This window comes from Cibotium barometz, chromosome 40, assembly GCF_041138505.1.
Source record: "Cibotium barometz isolate CiBa-2024 chromosome 40, ASM4113850v1, whole genome shotgun sequence".
Classification (NCBI taxonomy): domain Eukaryota; kingdom Viridiplantae; phylum Streptophyta; class Polypodiopsida; order Cyatheales; family Cibotiaceae; genus Cibotium; species Cibotium barometz.
In genome coordinates, this window is record NC_141085.1 from 21,750,956 (window position 1) to 21,771,102 (window position 20,147).

Here is a 20,147-nt window from a genome sequence, read left to right on the forward strand (position 1 = left end):
GATCCTTGATTTGCCCCCAAGCCTTGCAAACCATACGCTCTTTTGCATCATGCCCTGTATTACCTTGCACATCAGGAACTGCATGAACATTTGCTTTGGTGTGCTTGTCCTCGTGCTTTGATTTGCGATCTGGGCATTGCCGAAACATGTGGTCTTTGCTACCACAAGAAAAGCATTTTCCATCCTTAGCATATTGCTCTCTTTGCTCCGGGGTTAATCCAAATTTGTTCTTTCTTGGGCCCTGTTCTTTAGATGTGTAATTTTCAGCTTTACCACCCTTGTAAGGCTCCCGGAAGTTCTTTTTAAATGGCTGTCCGCCCTTTTGCTGATTTGGGGCAGCCTTGTCCTTCGCCTTGGAACCTCCTTGATCCTGCTTGATCTTGAGCACCAATTGCTCTGTAGCAAGGGCAGACGCTGTGAGTTGTTGCAACGTATGTTTTGGGTGCAATTCAATACCCGATCTATATGCAGGTTGCAATCCAGAACGAAACTTCCTCTTTCTTTCCTCCTCTGAGATTAGCATGAAGGGAGTCACTTCCAGCAACACTTTCCAAAATTTGTTAACATACTGTTGCACACTCTCATTATCTTTTTGTTCCAGCCTGTCCCACTTTTGAGTGAGAGTTTGCTCCGCATTGGGTGGCAAGAACTGAGCATAAAATCTATCTTTGAATTCCTTCCAAGTAGAGATGGGATCCTTGGTGATCTTTTCGGTGATCCACCAATGGGCAGCAGTCCCTTTCAGAAACATGCTAGCATGGCGCACCTTCGACTTTTCTGTAAAGTCCTCATCGCTAAAAGCAATGTCGAACTGTGCCACAAACGCTAACACCTTAGAAGCATCATGTTCACCATGAAAGACATCAAATTTGACAGATTTATCACCTGCTTTGAACTCCTTGAGCTTCCTGGCATGAGGCTCATGGTCCTCTCTTTTTCTTTTCCCCTTATCCAACGGGGTAGCCCTGTCTGCATGGGCTCCATGGGCCGTCAAAGAAGCTTCATGGGGCACGGTGGCATGTGCTCCACGAACTCGAAGCTCAGATGCATGTGACTTACCTGCATATGGCATGGTCTCTCCATGAGACAACTCAGAAGGCAAAATTTTTCTGGAAGTAGACCTGTCACCATGAGATACATATCTTGCATGCATGTGACTTTCGTGCCCTCCATGAGCATTGGCATACATAAATCTGTCAGGCTTAGTGCCTTGGGGAGAGGATGCATGACGAGAGGTGACAGTCACCTCTTCCTTTTGCATAAAAGATTTCAGCCTCTGGGATGCGGGATCTCCATGCTTCAAACGAGGTGGATTTCTGAATTTTAGCTCTCCGTCATCCCCCTCTTTGATATCACCTTTGCGAAGGAGATAGGCAAGTGCCAACTCCCTTGGTTTCTTGCCCACTTCACGAGCCATTGATTCAAAGGTTACATCAACCATAGCATCTGCCTTCCTGGCTTCAATAGCACTTTGTAGATGGGGATCTTCATGCAAAAACTTCAATTCTTGCTCTTGAGCCTGCAAAAGTTTTCTCATATGTTCCATTTCAGCCCTCATAGCATCAGGGTCTTGTTCAAGCATAATTGTCTTTCCTGGAGACAGTTGACCTTTGGATTCACTATCCATAACCCTTTCAAGGGGCTTGTGTCTACCTCGCAGGGCATCAGACCCACGAGAAGCACTAGAGGGACCCCTCGAATTTGGTACTTCCAAAGGGTTGCCTTGGCTGTCCATTGTGTTCAAAGTTTGCTAAAAGCGGGATGTCCAGTACACAGGTTCGTTTCCCCACTAGGAAGAGGGAAACAACCGTGCTCTGATACCAATGAAACCAATCCCGTCAAGTGGGAAAGACTCCGTTGGACACCCACACACTTAATAGCACAACTTTAAAACCACAAATATGAAATGGACAACTTAAAAACAACTTGAATTTAAATGAGCATAAATGGAAAGATGGACACCAGCACTGGGGCCGGAACGGGCCGACCCCCCCCTCAATATATGATATATTTATTGGGAGTATTTAAAGAATACAATGCTCCATGGGTTCTGAGAACCAGATAATGTCCATGTACATATGAAAACAGTACCAAACAAGTAGGCTCGGATTTCGATGTAGAAAACTCGAAGCAGATCGACCACTGGTGTGGTCCAATCGCTACGGTCCTGTGCTTTCACTGGACTCCGCGGAGAGCACCACACTGGTGTTCCGAGACCACGCACACACAGGCGCTCTCGTACTAACGCCTGGCTCTCCCGATCTCAGCACCTTTGGACCGAGGTTCGCCCATATAGCTTGGACAACCCGGCACCGAACGGGTGTAGGCCGAGCGGGACGAATCTTTTACCAGATTTAAACATTAAATGCTTTACTCAAATCTGAAAATCACTTACTTGTAGTTGGTTGATAAAAGACCAAAACTTGCGGAATGATGAAGCCACTCAGGTGGTGCGAAGTCTCCCTTGTAGAACACCCGTGGAGATGATGTACGGCCACAGAGGACACAGCCGCCTGGGGGAAACAATTCAGAGGTAATACGTGGCCTTCATGTGATGGCAGCCAACTCTGTGTAGGCAAAACATGTAATGGGCGCCTGGCTGTATGCGCAGTAGTGCTTTGTGAAGAAAGCCCACGTCTGAGTGCAGTAGCAGCCGCCTGAAGAAGCAAGTTCAGTCGCCTGTAGAGGGGCAGCCGCCTGTGGAGAGCAGCAGCATAGGCAGTCCCCTGCAGGTTTTCAACGCAGCCAGAAGAGAAGAACAACCTGTACGTACTGTCGCCAGAAGGAGTAACTGCCTGCTGGTGTACTGTCGTGTGGGGGAGAGTAGCCGCCTGCAGTTAGTGCTGGGCTGGCAACACAGCCGCCTGTAATAAAACAGGCGCAGCCAGCAGTACAGAAGGAAGATGAAGCAGCCTGTAGGAGATGATTACGTGGAGAAAGCAGCCGCCTGCAAGTATACTCAGCCACCTGCAGAGAGGCAGGCGCAGCCAGCAACAGCAGAGGTAGCCGCCTGGTTGCTGTAGGAGCAGAGGAGTAGGAGGTGGTCGCCGTTTCTTAATCTTCACAAGGATGGTGAAATCGGATGATGAAAATCAACGCCAAGAAGATCCGATGTTGTTTACGCTTGATGGAGAGCCATATTAAATAAAAATTGAAGTGAAGATAACCTTAGAGCTACCCACGCATGCATGTGGGGGATTAGTGGGGGTTGGTGACCATGCCCACCCCCACACTCACTTAAAAGTGAGGCTCCCCACCTTGGCCCCAAAGTGGGTGCCCAAAGGGGGTGCCCACTTTTAAATAAGTGTGAACCCCTAACCTTATAAAACAAAGGGGTTAGAATTTTAATATTAAAACAACATGTACCATATACTTACCACCTGTTCACATGCACTGAAACTCGTCAGAATACAGGGCAAACTTCACGACTCACTGGCAGGCGTCCCCGCTCAGTAAGTAACACGTCAGGCAGGCAAACACACGAATACATGTCATGCGAAAACAGTTTCAAACATGCAAAATATGTGTGCATGTGCAAATAGTAACATGGACATATCTCCCGTTCATGGAACATGTACAAAATATCTGTCGGCACAAAACTGGCTCGACATAAAACATAAAAACCTGGTCTTCCTATGGAGTGACAGTCCCATAGGTAAGACACAGTTCCAGGCACGAGTTTCCCTAGGTGTGACAGTCCCATAGGTAAAACACGGCACGAATACTGGCTCTTCCATGGCGTGACAGTCCCATGGATCGAACACAGTCCAGGTCATACACGGGTGGCACTGATCTGGCTCCCGTCCATACGACACCATCCTGCTAACACACGGGTGGCACCAGTCTGGCTCCCGTCCATGTCAGCAAAATACTGGCCTCTTCACACGAGACACTGGCTTGGCCTCAAGTGAACGAGACGCAAAAACTAGGAATGGACCAAATGGTCGGCCAATTGGTGACAGAGTGCACCTCGTGATTAGCTTGGCGGCAGGTTCATGGCTTCCAAGTAGTCCGCCAATAACTAGGGGTACTCCTGGAAGAACTCCTCGTCGAGCCATACGGCTTCGTGGGTGCCTCGATCTCGGAATTTCGTATAGAACTGACGAATCCGTCGACCGGAACCATGCTTCCATCGATGAAGAAGGATCTGCTCAGGCTCAATAACTTCTTCCTCGTCTACCACGTCTGGCTGCTGTTCATCTGAAACATCAAACACTTCTGGACCAACATATGGTTTTAGCCAAGAAACATGGAAAACATCATGCATTGTCCAACTGAAAGGCAACTTTAATTTCATTGAGACATCACTTATCTTCTTAACTATTGGAAAAGGGCCAAAACTACGGAATGAAAGCTTGGGACAACGTTTGCCCACTTGTTTCAATATTTGCTTCATGATACGCAAATAGACCCAATCCCCTTCCTTGAAGTGGACATCTCGTCTAGACTTATTTGCCTGTCTGCTATATGCTTCCTGAGCTTTGGTCAAGCGGTCCTTGACTGACTCAATGATCTCGGAAAATGCTTCCGTGGTTTTATTAGCCTCTAAAGATGGAGACACCATTCTCGTCAAAAGAGAAGAAAAACGGTGACCAAAGGCTGCTTCATATGGAGTCCGTCCGACACTGGATGAATGAGTGTCGTTTAAGATAGCTTGGACCAATGGAAGATAGTACTCCCATTTGGACTGCTGGTCATGACAGTATGACTTGAGGACATCAAAGGCCAACTGGTTATAAATTTCTGTCTGGCCATCTGTCTGAGGATGGAATGCACTAGACAACTGCAACTTAGTTCCGAAGTTTTCAAATAATGTCCTCCAGAAATGCGAGGTAAACTTGGAATCTCTGTCTGATGTTATGGTGCTAGGCAAACCACAAATTGTATACCAATGCTTGAGAAACAGACGGGCTACGTCCTCGGCTGTGGCCGTATGCTTGCATGGGATGAGCATGCAGAATTTACTAATGCGATCCACAATGGTAAAACACTGAGTGTTACGGGATCCAGTTGATGCTGGTAGAGGCCCTACAAAGTCCATAGATATGTCGATGAAAGGTCCGTCGGGGATAGGCAAAGGTTGCAGTAAACCTGCCTTCTTTGTATAGGGAACCTTGACTTTTTGACAAATCTTACAGGCTTGTACATGTGTATAGACATCACGCCTCATCTTTGGCCAATAAAAGGACCGTTCTAATTTCTCGAGGGTACCGTTGATACCCCTATGTCCTCCAACTAAGGAGTCATGGGCATCGTGGAGAAGAGCGGAACGCTTTTCCCGAGTAACACAGAGACGGTTCTTGTAGAACAACCAACTGTTCTGTACTGAATAGTGGCCAGGCTCAGAAGTGAGGGCCAAACTATACTGAGTACCAAACTCAGGGGAGTCGACATATTGGTCTTTCATACTATCCAAGTCCTTCCCTGTGATTTCGAGAATGGTAGCTTCTTGGACTGCCTGGATGCTGGACTTTCGACTGAGAGCATCTGCCTACTGGGTTGTGCTTACCAGGGATGTATTCAATCATACCTCCAAACTGTTGGAAGATTTGACTCCACCTGGCCTGTCAATCACTCCACTGGGCACTTGGCATAGTCTGAAGCCACTTAAGTGCTTGGTGGTCTGTTTTCACTGTGAAAGCCTGTCCATAAAGAAAAGGCTTCCAATGTTTGAGCGTTGTGATCACACCCAAAAGCTCTTTGTCATATACCGAATAATTCTTTTCGGCGACATCCAACTTTCTACTATAATATGCCACGGGTCTATTGTCCTGCTGGAGGACTGCACCTATGGCTACATTGCTGGCATCGGCGATGACCTCGAAAGGTTCGTCCCATGATGCTAACTTTAATACAGGTGCTTCTGAGGCAGCTTTCTGGAGTGCACGGAATGCATCAAGTGCCTTACTGTAACTGAGACTTTCTGCTTGCGAGTCTTCACCCCCTTGAGCAAATCGGTAAGAGGTGCTGCAAGGTTGGAAAACTGATGGACATGTGTGCTATAGACCTGGCAAAGACCTACGAATGAACGGATTTCTTGGGCGGTCTTAGGAATGTCCCAATCTAAGATCTCCTGAACCTTTGATGGGTCCAGTCGAATCCCATCGGAACCAATGATGTAGCCCAAATACTGAACTTCCTTAACACCAAAGATAGACTTTTTGGCGTTTATGTAGAGCTGGTTATCTCGCAAAAGTTGCAAGACTTTCTCCACATCTTTCTCATGCTGCTCCGCAGTGGCTGAGAAGACTAGTATGTCATCAAGGAATATGAAAACACACTTCCCAATGTGGACTGCGAAAATCCTAGACATCATCTTATTGAACGTTGCTGGTGCATTTGTAAGCCCAAAAGGCATGACTACAAACTCGTAGTGACCACGCTCTGTCCGAAAAGCTGTTTTTGGAATGTCAGCTTAAAAAATGCGGACTTGATGGTAACCACTCTTGAGGTCGATCTTAGTGAAAAACTTAGCACCGTCTAAACGCTCCAAAATGTACTGGCATAGGAAACTTATTCTTGATAGTGAGTTTGTTTAATGCCCTGTAGTCTACACAAAGGCGTGCAGACTTGTCCTTCTTTTGGACAAATAGGATAGGTGCAGCAAATGGGGAGGAAGAAGGCCGAATGAGTCCGGCTCGGAGAAGCTCAGATAACTGCTTTGCTAACTCGCCCTCTAAAGTCTTGGAAAGACGATAGGGAAACCTGCTAGGAGGATCTGATCCAGGGACCAAATCAATGTGATGGTCCTCAAGGCGAGAGGGTGGGAGATTGGGCGGGAGATCGTCCCTACGCGCAAGTGCGTGGATTTCGAAAAGAGAACGCATATGCCATGTGTACTTTTAAAAAAAAAAAAGAAAGAGAGAGAGGCCTTCGAAGAGTTTATTTATTTTTCAATAAACGAAAGCACTCCTAGAAGTTTTTCTCTAAGGGGGAAAAGCTATGCTTTTCACCCCCAATCTCGTATAAAAAAAGGGCCAAGGCTCTTGTTTCCCCACAACACAAACTGGGTGAAAGTTCAAGGAGATCTCCTCCAGGTGAAGCAAGGAGGCATCTTCTACGGGAATTGTACAAGGGCTACGCCGACTTCAAGTGATAAATAAATACCTGCGGGGGCGCCACGCTCTGGGGCCAATTGGTCTTTTATGCAGGAGCACTCTAGTTCCACTTATTCTTTTTCTTCTTCTTCCAAGTGTATTGTTCCAGTTCATAAAGAGTCTTAAGTGTGCTCACTGCCCGTCAAGATTCTGAAGGCCGGTTTCAATGGGCCAATTAGATGCATATTCAAGGCCTCATGGATGCACTGCGAACCGATTTATCTAGCACAGGGCTTTCATTTAATGTGTTGGAAAGCCCAAATGCATGGTGAGAACTACCATGCGTTCTCCCTGGCAATGGAGCCTCAACACGGTTGTCTTGTAAGGTTTGCAACAGCCAATGAGGTACCACCTTAGCTTCGTGCATGGCTCTCCTTTCCTTTGCCATTGCATCATCAACATCTGCCCGACCAATGAGCTTAACATCAGGCATGTCTGACTGCTGATTTTCAGCATGTATGGGCTGATTTCCAGCCGTAGGCTGAGTGTCCAAATGCCCAACACCTGGTAAATGTGTACCATACAAAGGAAGTAGTGTATCAAAGAGATCTTGTGAGCCTACATGTGGCTGTCTTTTGCACTCAAGCAAGGGCTAGCATGAATTCTCCACAAAAACCACATCTTTGCTAACCATAATCCCTTGTGAGGTAGGATGGTAGAGGCGATACCCTTTGCTCTCTATATTGTAGCCCACAAAAATGCATTTCACTGCCTTATCATCAAGTTTTGTGCGATGTTGCTTAGGCACAAGAGCATAAGGCAAGCATCCAAAGACACGCATATGAGCCATTGATGGCTTCTTATCATGCCAAGCTTCGTAAGGAGTGATGGTCTGCAAAGCCTTTGTTGGACACTTGTTAAGCACATATAACAACTTCCATCCAAAAAGGCAAAATTTGGCCCTTGACCATACATCGTGCCATCTCCATGAGAGACCTATTTTTTCTCTTAGAAACACCATTTTGTTGAGGTGTATAAGGCACGATACAGTGATGCTGAATGCCTCTTTCCAAGAAGTATGCATTAAACTCTTTGGACATGTACTCCCCTCTCTATCTATGTGTAGAGTTTGAATCTAACATACAGATACATTTTCAGCCATGCTCTGAAAGTGCTTAAAGCATATAAATACCTCTTCTGCTACATATCATAGACCTAGCTGAATCTGGAAAGGTCATAAATGAACGGAACAAAGTAGAGATAACCTCCAATGGATGATGTCCTCATGGGACCACATACATCTTTATGTATAAGCTGCAATTTTCGGGCAGCCCTATTGAACCATCCTTGGGGAAATGGTGCCTAATGCATCTTGCTTAAAATGCAACCCTCGTAGACATGCTTGACAGCTGCATCAAATGGCGGCAATGTGGAGACTATATCATGCCTTTGCAGGCGTAGCAGACTAGCAAAGTTGAGGTGACCAAACCGAGCATGCCATAGCTCTACATCTGTCACATTGGGTATACTAGACATCAAGGTTGCCTTTAAAACCCGTTTTTTATTATTTAGGACGTTTTGGACTTGCAAACGTTCTAGAACATTTCAAACCCATTTTTTATTATTATTTTGGACTTGCACTTGTTACTCTTTTTTTCCCCATGTCCTTTTTGGCTTGCCCATTGGGAGGTCTACGCGTTGGTTCTTCAAACTTAGCTTATTTTCATGTCATGACAACACATGGATGATGACCCATATGATTTTAACATTAAAAAGTACGTAACGTTTTTTTACGTACTTTATCAATCGGCAACATTCTATACCACGTACTAAACTTGTATCATTTCGTACGTTTGAAACTACCTTGCTAGACATTGCATGTGCATCACATGTAACTCTCATGTACATCAAGTCTGTAAAGACTATGACATAAAGTATCAGATGCAACAATAATATTCCCATCACTGCAGTCTATGTACAATGCATCTGTCGTCCATAAAACAGACCATTGGGATGGACCCAACAATGGCCGAAACTAATAGGAGATTCTTCTTGATACCTGGTACATACAATACACGAGAGAGAGTAATCATTCCACCATTTGCAGTAGTGATCTCAATCTTTTCAACTCGGAGTTGTTTGCACATGTAACTGCTCCCTTCCTCGGGAGCATCTTACAAGGAAGAGAAGAGATGACGCTATGATTTGATGTGCTTGCTAGCACCACTATCAAAGTACCATACATCAGCATCTCTGGAACTGCCATGCATGCATCATGTAAGGAAGGATCATAGTCGCAATGTACCAGGAATACCCATTCATCTTGAGCATAGCTGGCTGAATCCTTTTTGCTAGCGCTAGGTGCTGATGCATGGGCCACAGATATGCCAAAGTCTTTCTTCTCCTTCTCTCTTCGTCACCCTTGTCTACATCCTTGCCAGAAGAGGCAGCTGCCCCACCTTTACCCTTGTAGTCATTGGCACTGGATGCTTTTCCTTTACCTTTGCCTTGAATAGTAAAAGCTTGCTCACCAATCCTCATTCACCTGGTCGTCCGGGATTGCTCCTCTTGTAGGAGTAAAGACACGATCTCATCAAAAGACAAGGCATTTGCATTGCCTTTCATGAAAAACGAAAGTGTAGTAGCAAAGCCTTGATATGAGTTAGGCAATGCATTGAGGATGATAGTGACAAGTTAATTGTTTGGAATAAGCTCATCAATGTTGGCTAGCCATTCTCGAGGTCTTTCACCTTTGTGAGATACTCATCCACAGAGTCACCCTCATCCAAACGCAACACGTCTAGCTGCTTTTTTAGGTAGGCCACACAAGCCTCGCTGTGCACCTGATGTAGTGCTGCAAGGGCATCCCATGCTAACTTAGTAGTGACACATGAATGGGTATGTGGTATAATGCTTCTCTTCACTAAGAGAGCAATGAGGGAATGTGCCTGTGCATCTCTAGAATCCCATCATCTCTGATTTGCAGAAGGAGGTGCAGGTGCTAGTATGACTAAAGTGACTATAACACCTCCTGTAGAAGTAGTAGAAGCAGGCTGCTGCACTGCAGATACTGGATGTTCTTCATCTATTGTAACTATTTCCCAAAGCCCTTTGGCAATCAATAAGTGGCTCATCATATAAGGCCACAATGGGTAGTTAGTTCCATCAAGCGTGTCTTTGGCAGAGCAAGCATCCCAAACACATCATTACCAAGTTCCAACCATACTGTCTGCAAGTGTACTCTCTGTACCCAACTGATTGCAAGTCTATGAAGACTTGCAAAGGAGTAGGGATATAGATTACTTTTTGTAATTTTTGCAAGCTTGGTTTACGTATTTTGATGCCGGTACCACCGATGAGTAGCTTGAAGACTCTCGCATGCACCCCTATGCTCAGTTCAACTCTATTTGGAACAAGCTGAAAATTTGCATAGGTGATTTGGAGGCCCAAAGGAACTTCGATTTTGACAATTTTTGGCTTGGGAGAATCGGGAAGAGACGAGGAACACAACGGGGGAAAAATATTATTTCAAAATGGGAGCTACAATGGTGGTGCCGTCGGTTGAGCTGGGCGACGGCGGGCAGCAATGGGCTGAACCACCGCAAATTGAGTAGCACTAGGCGGAAGTACCCAAATCGAAAACTTGAAAAGGGGATTGTTAATCGGATTGTCGATGAGTTCGTGCATGTATGCGGCTTCCTAGAGGGGACTATGGAAGATGGCCGGGCTGACTTGTGGAGTGGTGGCTATTTTCCTACTTCTCCTAGCCCCAATGGAGCTTTGCCTCCTTGCAAATGAAGGCCTATAAGGCCCACCAAAACCGTTTGTGTCCTAGAACTCAAGGTCAAGATGTCTTGGGAGGAACTCCACCCACCCTTTGCATAGCCCGATATGGAAATTGGGTTATGGGTCCATTCAAACATGTAGCCTATTTGGTAGTGTGCCAAATCTTTCTAAGGTGTATGAAAGCCATGTGGCCCAATAGGCCACCTGTTGGTGATTATATCGGGTTATTGGGCATCCAGGCCACTCAACCATGACCACTCTTGAAGGAGGCACCTACATCCATAGGGCTCACTTAAGACCATGAAATCCCACCATCCTAAACACACATACAAGGAAAGACCGATTGAAGGGGTTGTTGGTAAGCTCTCTGTAGGAGTTACACATTATGTAGTGGACATGTATGTAGGAGTTATGCCTTTTCAGTGCAAGGCACTGAGTTTATTAGGGGTTTTTTAGACCTTAGTGTCACATGCATACTTTATAGTGACACATGGCACCTTTTGCTTGGACCCCTTGATTCTTAGACGTAGGAGGGCATATTTTACTTTTATTATTATGAGATTCTCTCACAAGCGTGTTACGAACTTACATGAGATCTTCCATTGCCATCTTTGTTCTTGCTAGCCACTGTAGGTGGAGGATTCCATTGCTTCCATTGCTCCAACACTTTGAACATTTGGTATCAGAGCAGGAGGATTGGAGACCCCTTTGACTGTGTGTTCTGCTTGTAACGGTCGGCTGTGGTAGGCGGTTATTAGAGCTGAAAGCAAAGCTTGGTCATCTCGACTGTAGTGCAGATGTCGGCTGTAGTGTTGGGTGTACACACAAGCATCACAGTAGTCCAACAATACCAAGGCAGCACAGACTGTTGTCAGATAGACTCTACATGTGGTCTGCACTGCTAGTGGGTTGTGGCACAGGCAAGCTGAGTAGCAGCACAAGCTGGAAGCCAAGGCGGCTGCAAGCAACGGCAGCAGCTCTGCAGACAGGTGGCGTAGCTCGAGAGGAGTTGCAGACAGACGTCACACAGGCACTGCTGACAGACAGTGCAGAGACTGCTATAAGGCCCGGAAGTGGCACACTACAGTGGTGCTACACGGAAAGCTGTGGCAAGTGGTGCTGCAAAGGCGAAAGTAGGCGCTGCACACGGTGGAGCAGCAGCGCTGCACGGGAGTGCCAGGCTGAAGACGGTGAAGCAAGCACTATGCAAGGCGGAATAGGGTGCTGCTGTGGTGGAAAACGGCGTTGTCGTGGCGGAAAAGAGTGCGGCTACAGTGTCTGGTGGCGGCGAAGGGAGGTTATGGGCAGGACGTGGTACTGCATAGGTGGCTCTGACATCGACGGGATTTCCTTTGCAACAAAAAGACAAATACCGATATCATTATAGCAAGTCATTAGGTATACCAATTTGATACAGTCACACATTATAGCGTTGGGATACATGCTCTAGTACTTGTGTTTGCAGTAGTGCAGTGTTGTTTTTGCATTGTTCAACAGCGATGACTCAGGCACAAGATGTATTTGGAATGTTGATCTGGGAGGACAAGTTGGATGGAGCCGACTACTCCTTATGGAGTTTTGTGATTCGGAATGTGTTGGTAGAAAGGGCTATGGGATATCGTGTTTGGTGAAGACACATGCCCACCAACACTTTAGCAAGCTACACCTCCTAGAAATGCTACACAAAGGGTTTCAAGTGTTGATGTACAGGCTGTAGGCCCTCCTCCTACACAGGAAAAAAGGAGATGGGACTCTTGTGATGGGCAAGCAGTGTCATTGATTGCCTGTCAGTAAAAAGGTCAATCCATTCCCACGTGAGACAACTAGGAATGGTTGGGATACATTGGGCTGTATGTATCAAACTCGGAATGAGGCTAGGATTGCCTATCTCAAGAGGCAACTGGATATTCTAGAGATGCATGAGGGGACTCTATAATAGAGCACCTTACAAAGGTCAAAGACTTGTAGGAACATGTGTTAAACATAGATGAAGTCATTCCTGACAAGTAGTTGGTTCAAAGCACACTCAATTCATTGCCTCCGTCATATCTTGGGTTCATTACTTCTCTCATTCTCATGATGAGGGGTGGTGCAAACCCAGTTCTTTTTGATGAACTTGTGGGATTGCTCCTACAAGAAGAGCAAACGAGAGCAAGTCTCTCTAGTTCTTGTGGTGGAGAACATGTATTTGCTATGATTGATAAAGGCAAAGCTAAAGTGGACTCTGGGCACACAACCACGAAGGGTGATAATACTTCCAAAAGGTGATGCATCCAAGAGCAAGAAGAAAAAGGGTAAATGTCATCTCTGCCATAAGCAAGGGCACTACATCAATGAGTGCAAGAAGCAATCCAGTTTTTCATGCACGGACCAAGCACATAGAGGTTTATTATCACTATGTGCAGGAGAGGCTTCATGCAGGTGACATTAGCCTCACCTATTGTCCATCACACTATAACGTGGCAGATCTCTTCACCAAGGTGCTTCCTCTAGAGAAGTTCAAAACTTTCTGAAAAGCTTTGGGCTTGATTCCATTTGGGGGTTGATATACTCTGTACATAGTACATGTACATTTCCATTACGAAGGAAGGGGGGGTGGGTTTGTAGGAGTTACACACATTATGTAGTGGACATGTATGTAGGAGTTAGGACTTTATTAGTGCTAGGCACTTAGTTTATTAGGGGTTTTTAATACCTCAGTGTCACATGTATAGTTAATGGTGACACATGCCACCTTTTGCTTGGACCTCTTGGTCCTTAGATGTAGGAGGGCACATTTTACTTTTATTGTTATGAGATTCTCTCACAATTGTGTTACGTGAGAGCTTCCACTGCCATCTTTGTTCTTGCTCTCTTGTTGCTGTACAACTCTGCAGAGGTAGCCATTGTAGGCAAAGGATCTCATTGCTTCCATTGCTTCCACACTTCCAACACTCACCACCCAACCATAGCTCCATCTGGAGCACCCATGAGTCTCAGGCTGGACTTGATCATCAGCTGAGCAATCTACGCACCATCCCGAAAATGGAAGTCCCATTCCACTGGTGCTTACTATTGTGTTAGGCTAGTGCTAGAATTAGGCCTAACTAATCCACGATTTCTTGGGAATCCTTGCAGATGAGGTACCTGAATATGAGCATTCCATTCACTTATCTAGGAACCGAGCTCCAGTAAAAGCATTTGCTATATTTTAAGTATACTCTAGGTCCTTACACTGGGTGCTTGTCCATGGCATGCGTGGCCTAGGCTCATTAATAAAGGCAGTGTTGTTATGGCCTTCGACTCATAACAACTCATACAATTCATAGCGGGGCCTTACGTACATGAGCCCACTGGAGCTTTAGCATTTTATTAGGGTGAAGCATCGATATCTACCACTCTCATGCCGTGGAAGAGCACATATGGCATCTAAAGCCGAGTTTGTTTCCTGCCCCTAGTGGAGCATAGATAGTGTTTTAGTGGCTCTTCTCTTTGCTCCTTGAAATTCAGTCTTCTCTCTAATGTGAGTAGCCGGTCATGGATAGAGCCTCTCCGCAGCAATTCTTTTCTTAGCTGATGGTTTCTAATGAGTCTCGTTTAATGTACTACTTAATTGATAGAAATATAGTTTCCTTGTTATTTTTAGGCCATTATGGTGGTCTTTGACTGTCAATCTAAGCTTGAGATTATTTTGGGTTGCATTAAATTTAGGGGTCGTTTCATGCCTAGAAGTTTGGGCTTAAGATGGATTTGTGCAGGCCAATGAGCAATTCTGAATTTTAAGTGGTTCTTTGCTTTCTTTCATGGTTGGCTGCTGTGGGAATGTTGCCCAGGACAGTCCTGTACGTTCGCTCATAGAAGGTGGGTTTGATGCACTCAAAAGATCTGATGTAAGATTGTACTATGGCACCAAAAACTTACAGTGGATGGCATATCAGGTGAAGCATTTTCTTAACAGATATCTCTCAATGCAGTCCATCATGGTTAGTGAATTGGCACATCATCTGTCATGGCTGGTGCAGTAGGAAACTCTCAACGTTTTCATGTTGTGGTATTGACTGTCAAAATAGGACAAATTCAAAGAATGGGAATTATCTGGAGTAAAGATTGTGCCTGTATTATCCCAATCTGATGACGATTGGACAGGGGAATCTGGCTATGTTCAGGTGATTTGTGATTATCATACTTGAAAGAACAATTGTACTTTTTATGGATAAAATATATTCAAAGCAGTGTTGGATATGCAGGCTTCATTTGCAAAGGAAAAGGGCATTTTCGATCCCCTCCATACTGGTGCAGTTTTGTCTGGGCAGAAAGACATGATACAGGCATGGAAAGCTTGTTGCAGTTCTTGGGGCTGTTTTGTATGACGGTTCAGACATGTATCAATGAGAAGCTTGTGTGTTGTGCAGGACGTTACCTCCTATTTGGTTGCTGAGGGTGTACCTCGGGAGAAAATTTTGACAAATTATTGAGGGTCGTAGAATGGCCCATAATGAAAGCTCTTAAAGGCCAGGTCTGACTATTTGACATGCTTCAATATATACTTTGGGCAAGCATTGTCAGCCATTCAGAAGTTGATTGTCTTTTAATTGGACCTAATGATGAAAGGCTTCTGAGAGCCCCCATGCTTTGCTCTTTCTTTTTGTTTTTGTGGAACTTTGTTCCATTTTTTGTACTCATTACATGATTTTGGCCTCTATATGATCATGCATTTATGCATCTCAACAATGGAAAATTTGATCATCCACGTTTATACAGTTACAGCACGCTATGGGTTGGAGTAGTAGTCAGATTCTGCAACTACTTGTGAACAAATGTTGAATTGAGGCACACTTAGCTGAGGCATACTCAAGGGGTTTGGATCGTCAGCTTGTTGAGCGCACGATAATCTACGCAAAGCCGGGAGGGTCCATCCTTATTTTTCATGAAAAAGATAGGGGCTGCGATCTGAAGCAGGTGGAAGAGGGGGTTTACGAGTAAGAGGCACCAAACAGTGGTGCCGGAGAAGCTGTAGGTTGTGCCGTGTAGCTCGTAAAGGGGAGCGAAGTGGAGGAAACGGGGTCGGAGCGAAGATGCCACTGGGCAAGGTAGCGAAGGTGAGCAGAGAAGTGCCGACGAGAAAAACATGTTATGGGCTACGAAGACGAGACAACCAAATGTGTCATGAGTTGTGAAGGCGGAACGGTGAGAAAAAACATAGGTGGAGAGGCCCGAAAATGGCATAGTAAAGATAAGGCCCTTGGGGGTGGGGGGTTTGGGTCCCACCTGAGCTGCCTGCACCACGCAGCTCTCCGGCATGCTATCATAAGGTCTGCAAGTGGGCAGTGGAAAGCAGGGGTGCTAGTGTGGAGAGTCCACCAAGGGGTGGAAATACAAGGCGGCACAGCTTGGTTGTCGGCCTTGGCGTGAACAATAGATGCACCTCTCGAACAAGCACAACGGCATGGTAGCTTTGATACCAATTGATGGACATTGAGCTGTGGCCATGGCTGGTTGCTCCCTTTGTACAAAGGGAATAAGGTCTGGGCGGTGGGCATTGGATTTTGTCCACCTTGGGACATCCCAGTGTGTGAACACAGGGCTGGTCATATCTTGTAAGTGAGTTTTGGTCGCCCAAAACTTAATGAAGTGTGTACAAACTCACTTATAAATTAGTGCTAATTCCTAAGGCTAGGTTTATGACCAATACTTACCACCCGTCACATGCCTCATAACCATGTTAGCAGACAGTTACACGCACGGTTCACGGGTGGGCATCCCTTTACCCGGAACTACACATTGGTCAGGCAAGCATGAAAACAGCATGCAATTTCAATTGCAAGTAAGCACATAAAGATGCTATGCAATGAAGCATTGGTATGGACAATCCCGGTCATGAAACTATACCAAAAAAATAGACGTGCTCTAGGCAAGTACACGAGGTACCACACCCAATGGAACACCTATCCTCCAGGCATTTCTGGGCATGTTAATCACCAAGTAGAATGCTGAGATCTCTTTTGGAAGAAGACATTGTATAGGCAATGGATCTCATAGCTGTGGCTTCTGACAGTGGGTCTGCTTTTATTTCGTCTTTTTGTGAGTTGGTGGCATATCACAATACTGTAGTATGAAGCAAAATTACATGCGAGTGCAATTTATGGAAGTGACTTGTGGCCGGGCTAATCTCATAAATGGGGAGGCTTTGAGGGTTTTCTCTTAAAAAACATCATAAATTTGCAATCTCTCTATCTAGGAGAATGTCCTACTGGCTGCGTCTTACTGGCTGGCCTAGTCAAACCTCCCCTATTTCTGGTTGGGCCCTCAAATGGAGTGCACCTCCCAATTTGGCCCTAACATTGGGTGGTGGTGTGCTCAGCTTGTATCTCTTGCCCACCGTGTCCCGTGTCCTGGCTTTTAGGTCTGATGTCCACTTAGTGATTACTGTACTTATTGTGGGGTGCTACCTGGCCTGCCTTGCATGTTCACATGTGACTTACCACTAGTTCATCTTTGCTGATCTTTGCTTTATCACTAGTCTCATGCAGAGGCATGGTCTGACCTTATTCAATAAAGATAATCCCAAGGCACCTAAAGATGTTACACGTTTTTTTATTTATAGATTGTCTTTACTATGCATGTTTGCCTTCAGGGCCGCTTATGGGACGTCATGCCTTGTGCAGAGTTTGCAATTGCTGTGGCTTCATGTTACTAAGATTCCACCTCCCTTTTTACTTTTGTAGCTGGAAGAACGCCAAGATAATATGTGGGAAGTCATCTCCAACCACACTTTACTGTGTTTGTACTTGGAGCACAGGCTATATAATCCAATTTTGGAGTGTCATGAAATGGCCACAAGGAGTGCTTTGCTAGGCTGGTAATGGAGGGTTATTTTTTTTAGGTGATTTACCATAAAACAACATCCCCCCCACCCCACCCCACCCCACCCCACCCCACCCCTGGCCGCGTCTTACGGGGCCAATTTTCAATATGGAGTGCTGTACTAGGGTGGTGGTAAGAATTGATGGAGGATTTTCGAATGATGTCATAATAATGTTAAAGATCCACTTTGAGTGGTCAAGGAGTACCTTGTACTGCTTGCTTGGTTTAAATTGAGGTCTATGAGCTCCAGCCTCCTTTCCATTCTCCAAGTAAACTAGTTTTCTGTTTTCAGCATCTTACATGTGTTTCTGAGGTGCATACTTCAACCAGACAAACGGGTTCTCATGGTATTGTGTAAAGGTAACTATGGGCTGGTTCCCTGATGTGTAAAAAGTTCTCCCTGCATGGGAGGATTATGGGAGATCTTATGCGTCAGTCTAATACATTTGAGTTTCACTAGATTTATGTGAAGGACATTAGTCCCCTTCTTGAAAATATGCTGATTTTAAAGAAGAAAGCTGCCACACTCTTCTATATTTTTCTCTTGGGAATCTTTGTTGGTGTTGAGCCGTGTCTGTTCCACAAGGTGTTTACAGACCTGGTGGGCAAGAAGGATTCAACTGTGGGTAGATGATTGATGAGGTTAAGAGAGCCACAACCCTCACAATTCACAAACACGTCTTAGAGAAGTTGATTCATGTAAATGGTGTGTAAATGCGTTTGTGGTAAAATGATAAAGAGAGAGAGAGAGAAAGAAATATGTTGCTAACATCTATGAAAGACCTGAAGTGTCTATGAGACTGAAAAGATGTTGCATGTGATACATTAGTAAACTGGATGTCAAGACAGCATGAAAAAAGAAAAACTAGCTGCCGAAAGAAAATTACAGGGCCAACGTACTACATAGGCACTGGAGTACAATATAGTGGGCAGCAGAAGAGCATCGTTTCTCCGAACTTATGTTGTGTCGTCTTCCTCATGGACCGAGTATCTGGCCACGATGTCCACTACATGTGGGAGTGCATCTCTCTGTTGTTGAAGCAAGTCCCGGATGTGGAGCTGTTGGGTGGAGGGTCTGGGTCTCCGGGACCGGGAACTCTCTCTCTCTCTCTCTCTCTCTCTCTCTCTCGGAGGACCCGCTGAGTGGGGGGTACTCGCTCGGTGGGGACATCTAGCCCTGTCCTGGTGGGTCTCGTGTAGGCTGAGAGTCAGCCGAAGCTCATTGGCGAAGGCCAAAAAAGTCAGTGATAGATATCTGTGCGGTATCCTGCCTCTCAGGCTGCTGTCCCAACAGTCTGTCTCTGTGGTGCCTCAGCCCAAATAGGTATAGTCCCATACATCTCTGATGTGAACCCCTCCTTCAAGGGACAGTGGTGGCATCGATGTATCTCATAGTAGACTGGGCATCTAAGTATGTAATACTCCTCTGACTCTCATCTCCCCCATGCTACATAGCCTGCATAACCGTTTGTCCCGTGGGATGCCCTCTGCTCTCTTTGTCTGATTCGGCGACATGACGAGACCCTCATCATGAAGTGTTTAGTGTTGGAGTGTAGGTTGCTTGACAAACAATATTCGCCTTAAGGGCATATGACCCCATAAATGAACTGCCAATCAAAGTTATACAAAGGGAGAAGGGTAGTGGCAGACAGGGCAGATGCATAAGCCAAATCATTCTGATTGTAGGATAAAGCGTCACAAAATATGGGGTTTAAGCTCAAAGTGGATGTAGCCAAATATTCTAACAAGATCACCAATAAAATCCGACTTCATGCAAGATATTCACATATATTTGAGTTTGTATATGTTTTGCAGCTACGGTACAGGAGCTGGAGTGAATAACCATTTGATTTCTAAAAGTTGAGGAACGAGGGGAGAAACCCAAGTGGCCACTAGTCAGTCACATTTTGACCAAATCTAATTCATTGCTAAGGTACAACCAGTGATATGGAAACATTTTGCTGATCACGCTGCGTAATTTGGAATCTAGATATGATACAGGTTCCTTAGAATCAATCAAGAAAAAGTTATGCTCCCTTGGAATCAATGAATGATATTTATGTGCAGATAGTTAAGAAAATGTAATCACCATGATCATGTTATTCAAGGTCATAAACGTACTATGTGCATTAATAAAATAAAATAAGATATTGTTCATGCAACTTAAAATAGTAGAACGAGACGCATATATAATACCTTCCAATTGGTGAGTACACCTCAATGTGTCAATTCGGCAACGTAGGTGGTAAAAGATAGTTACTTGTCAGAAACGAAAAAAGTGTAAATGTGAATAGTCGATAACATACAGATAAATGTGTTATAATAAAAAACGATATATCCTTGTAAAGATGATTCTTCTTGTTTTGGCTATTCCAATGTAGCTCTTCACGGCATCATGTGTAGGCATTGAACATGAGAAAAATTACAGTTAGTTAAAGCTATCAACATGTATTTAAATTATTCTTAAAACAGTGAAATGAA

The 20,147-nt window shown here is 45.1% G+C and overlaps 1 protein-coding gene across 4 annotated transcripts in view; it reads left to right on the plus strand.

Moving 5' to 3' along the window:
- Positions 1 to 19,770, plus strand: part of LOC147615314 (fruit protein pKIWI502-like) — a 35,135-nt gene extending 15,365 nt beyond the window's left edge. The window contains exons 2-6 of one of the 4 annotated variants that reach the window (XM_086779390.1): positions 14,641 to 14,740; positions 14,873 to 14,968; positions 15,050 to 15,130; positions 15,215 to 15,318; positions 19,482 to 19,770. In XM_086779390.1, coding sequence (XP_086635516.1) covers positions 14,641 to 14,740; positions 14,873 to 14,968; positions 15,050 to 15,130; positions 15,215 to 15,277 — 340 coding nt within the window. In that variant the 3' untranslated portion in view covers positions 15,278 to 15,318; positions 19,482 to 19,770. Of the gene's footprint in view, positions 1 to 14,640; positions 14,741 to 14,872; positions 14,969 to 15,049; positions 15,131 to 15,214; positions 15,564 to 17,467; positions 18,203 to 19,481 lie in introns of those variants that run through there. The other 3 variants (XM_086779391.1, XM_086779389.1, XM_086779388.1) reach the window with 3 other exon arrangements.
- Positions 19,771 to 20,147: the final 377 nt, after the last annotated feature.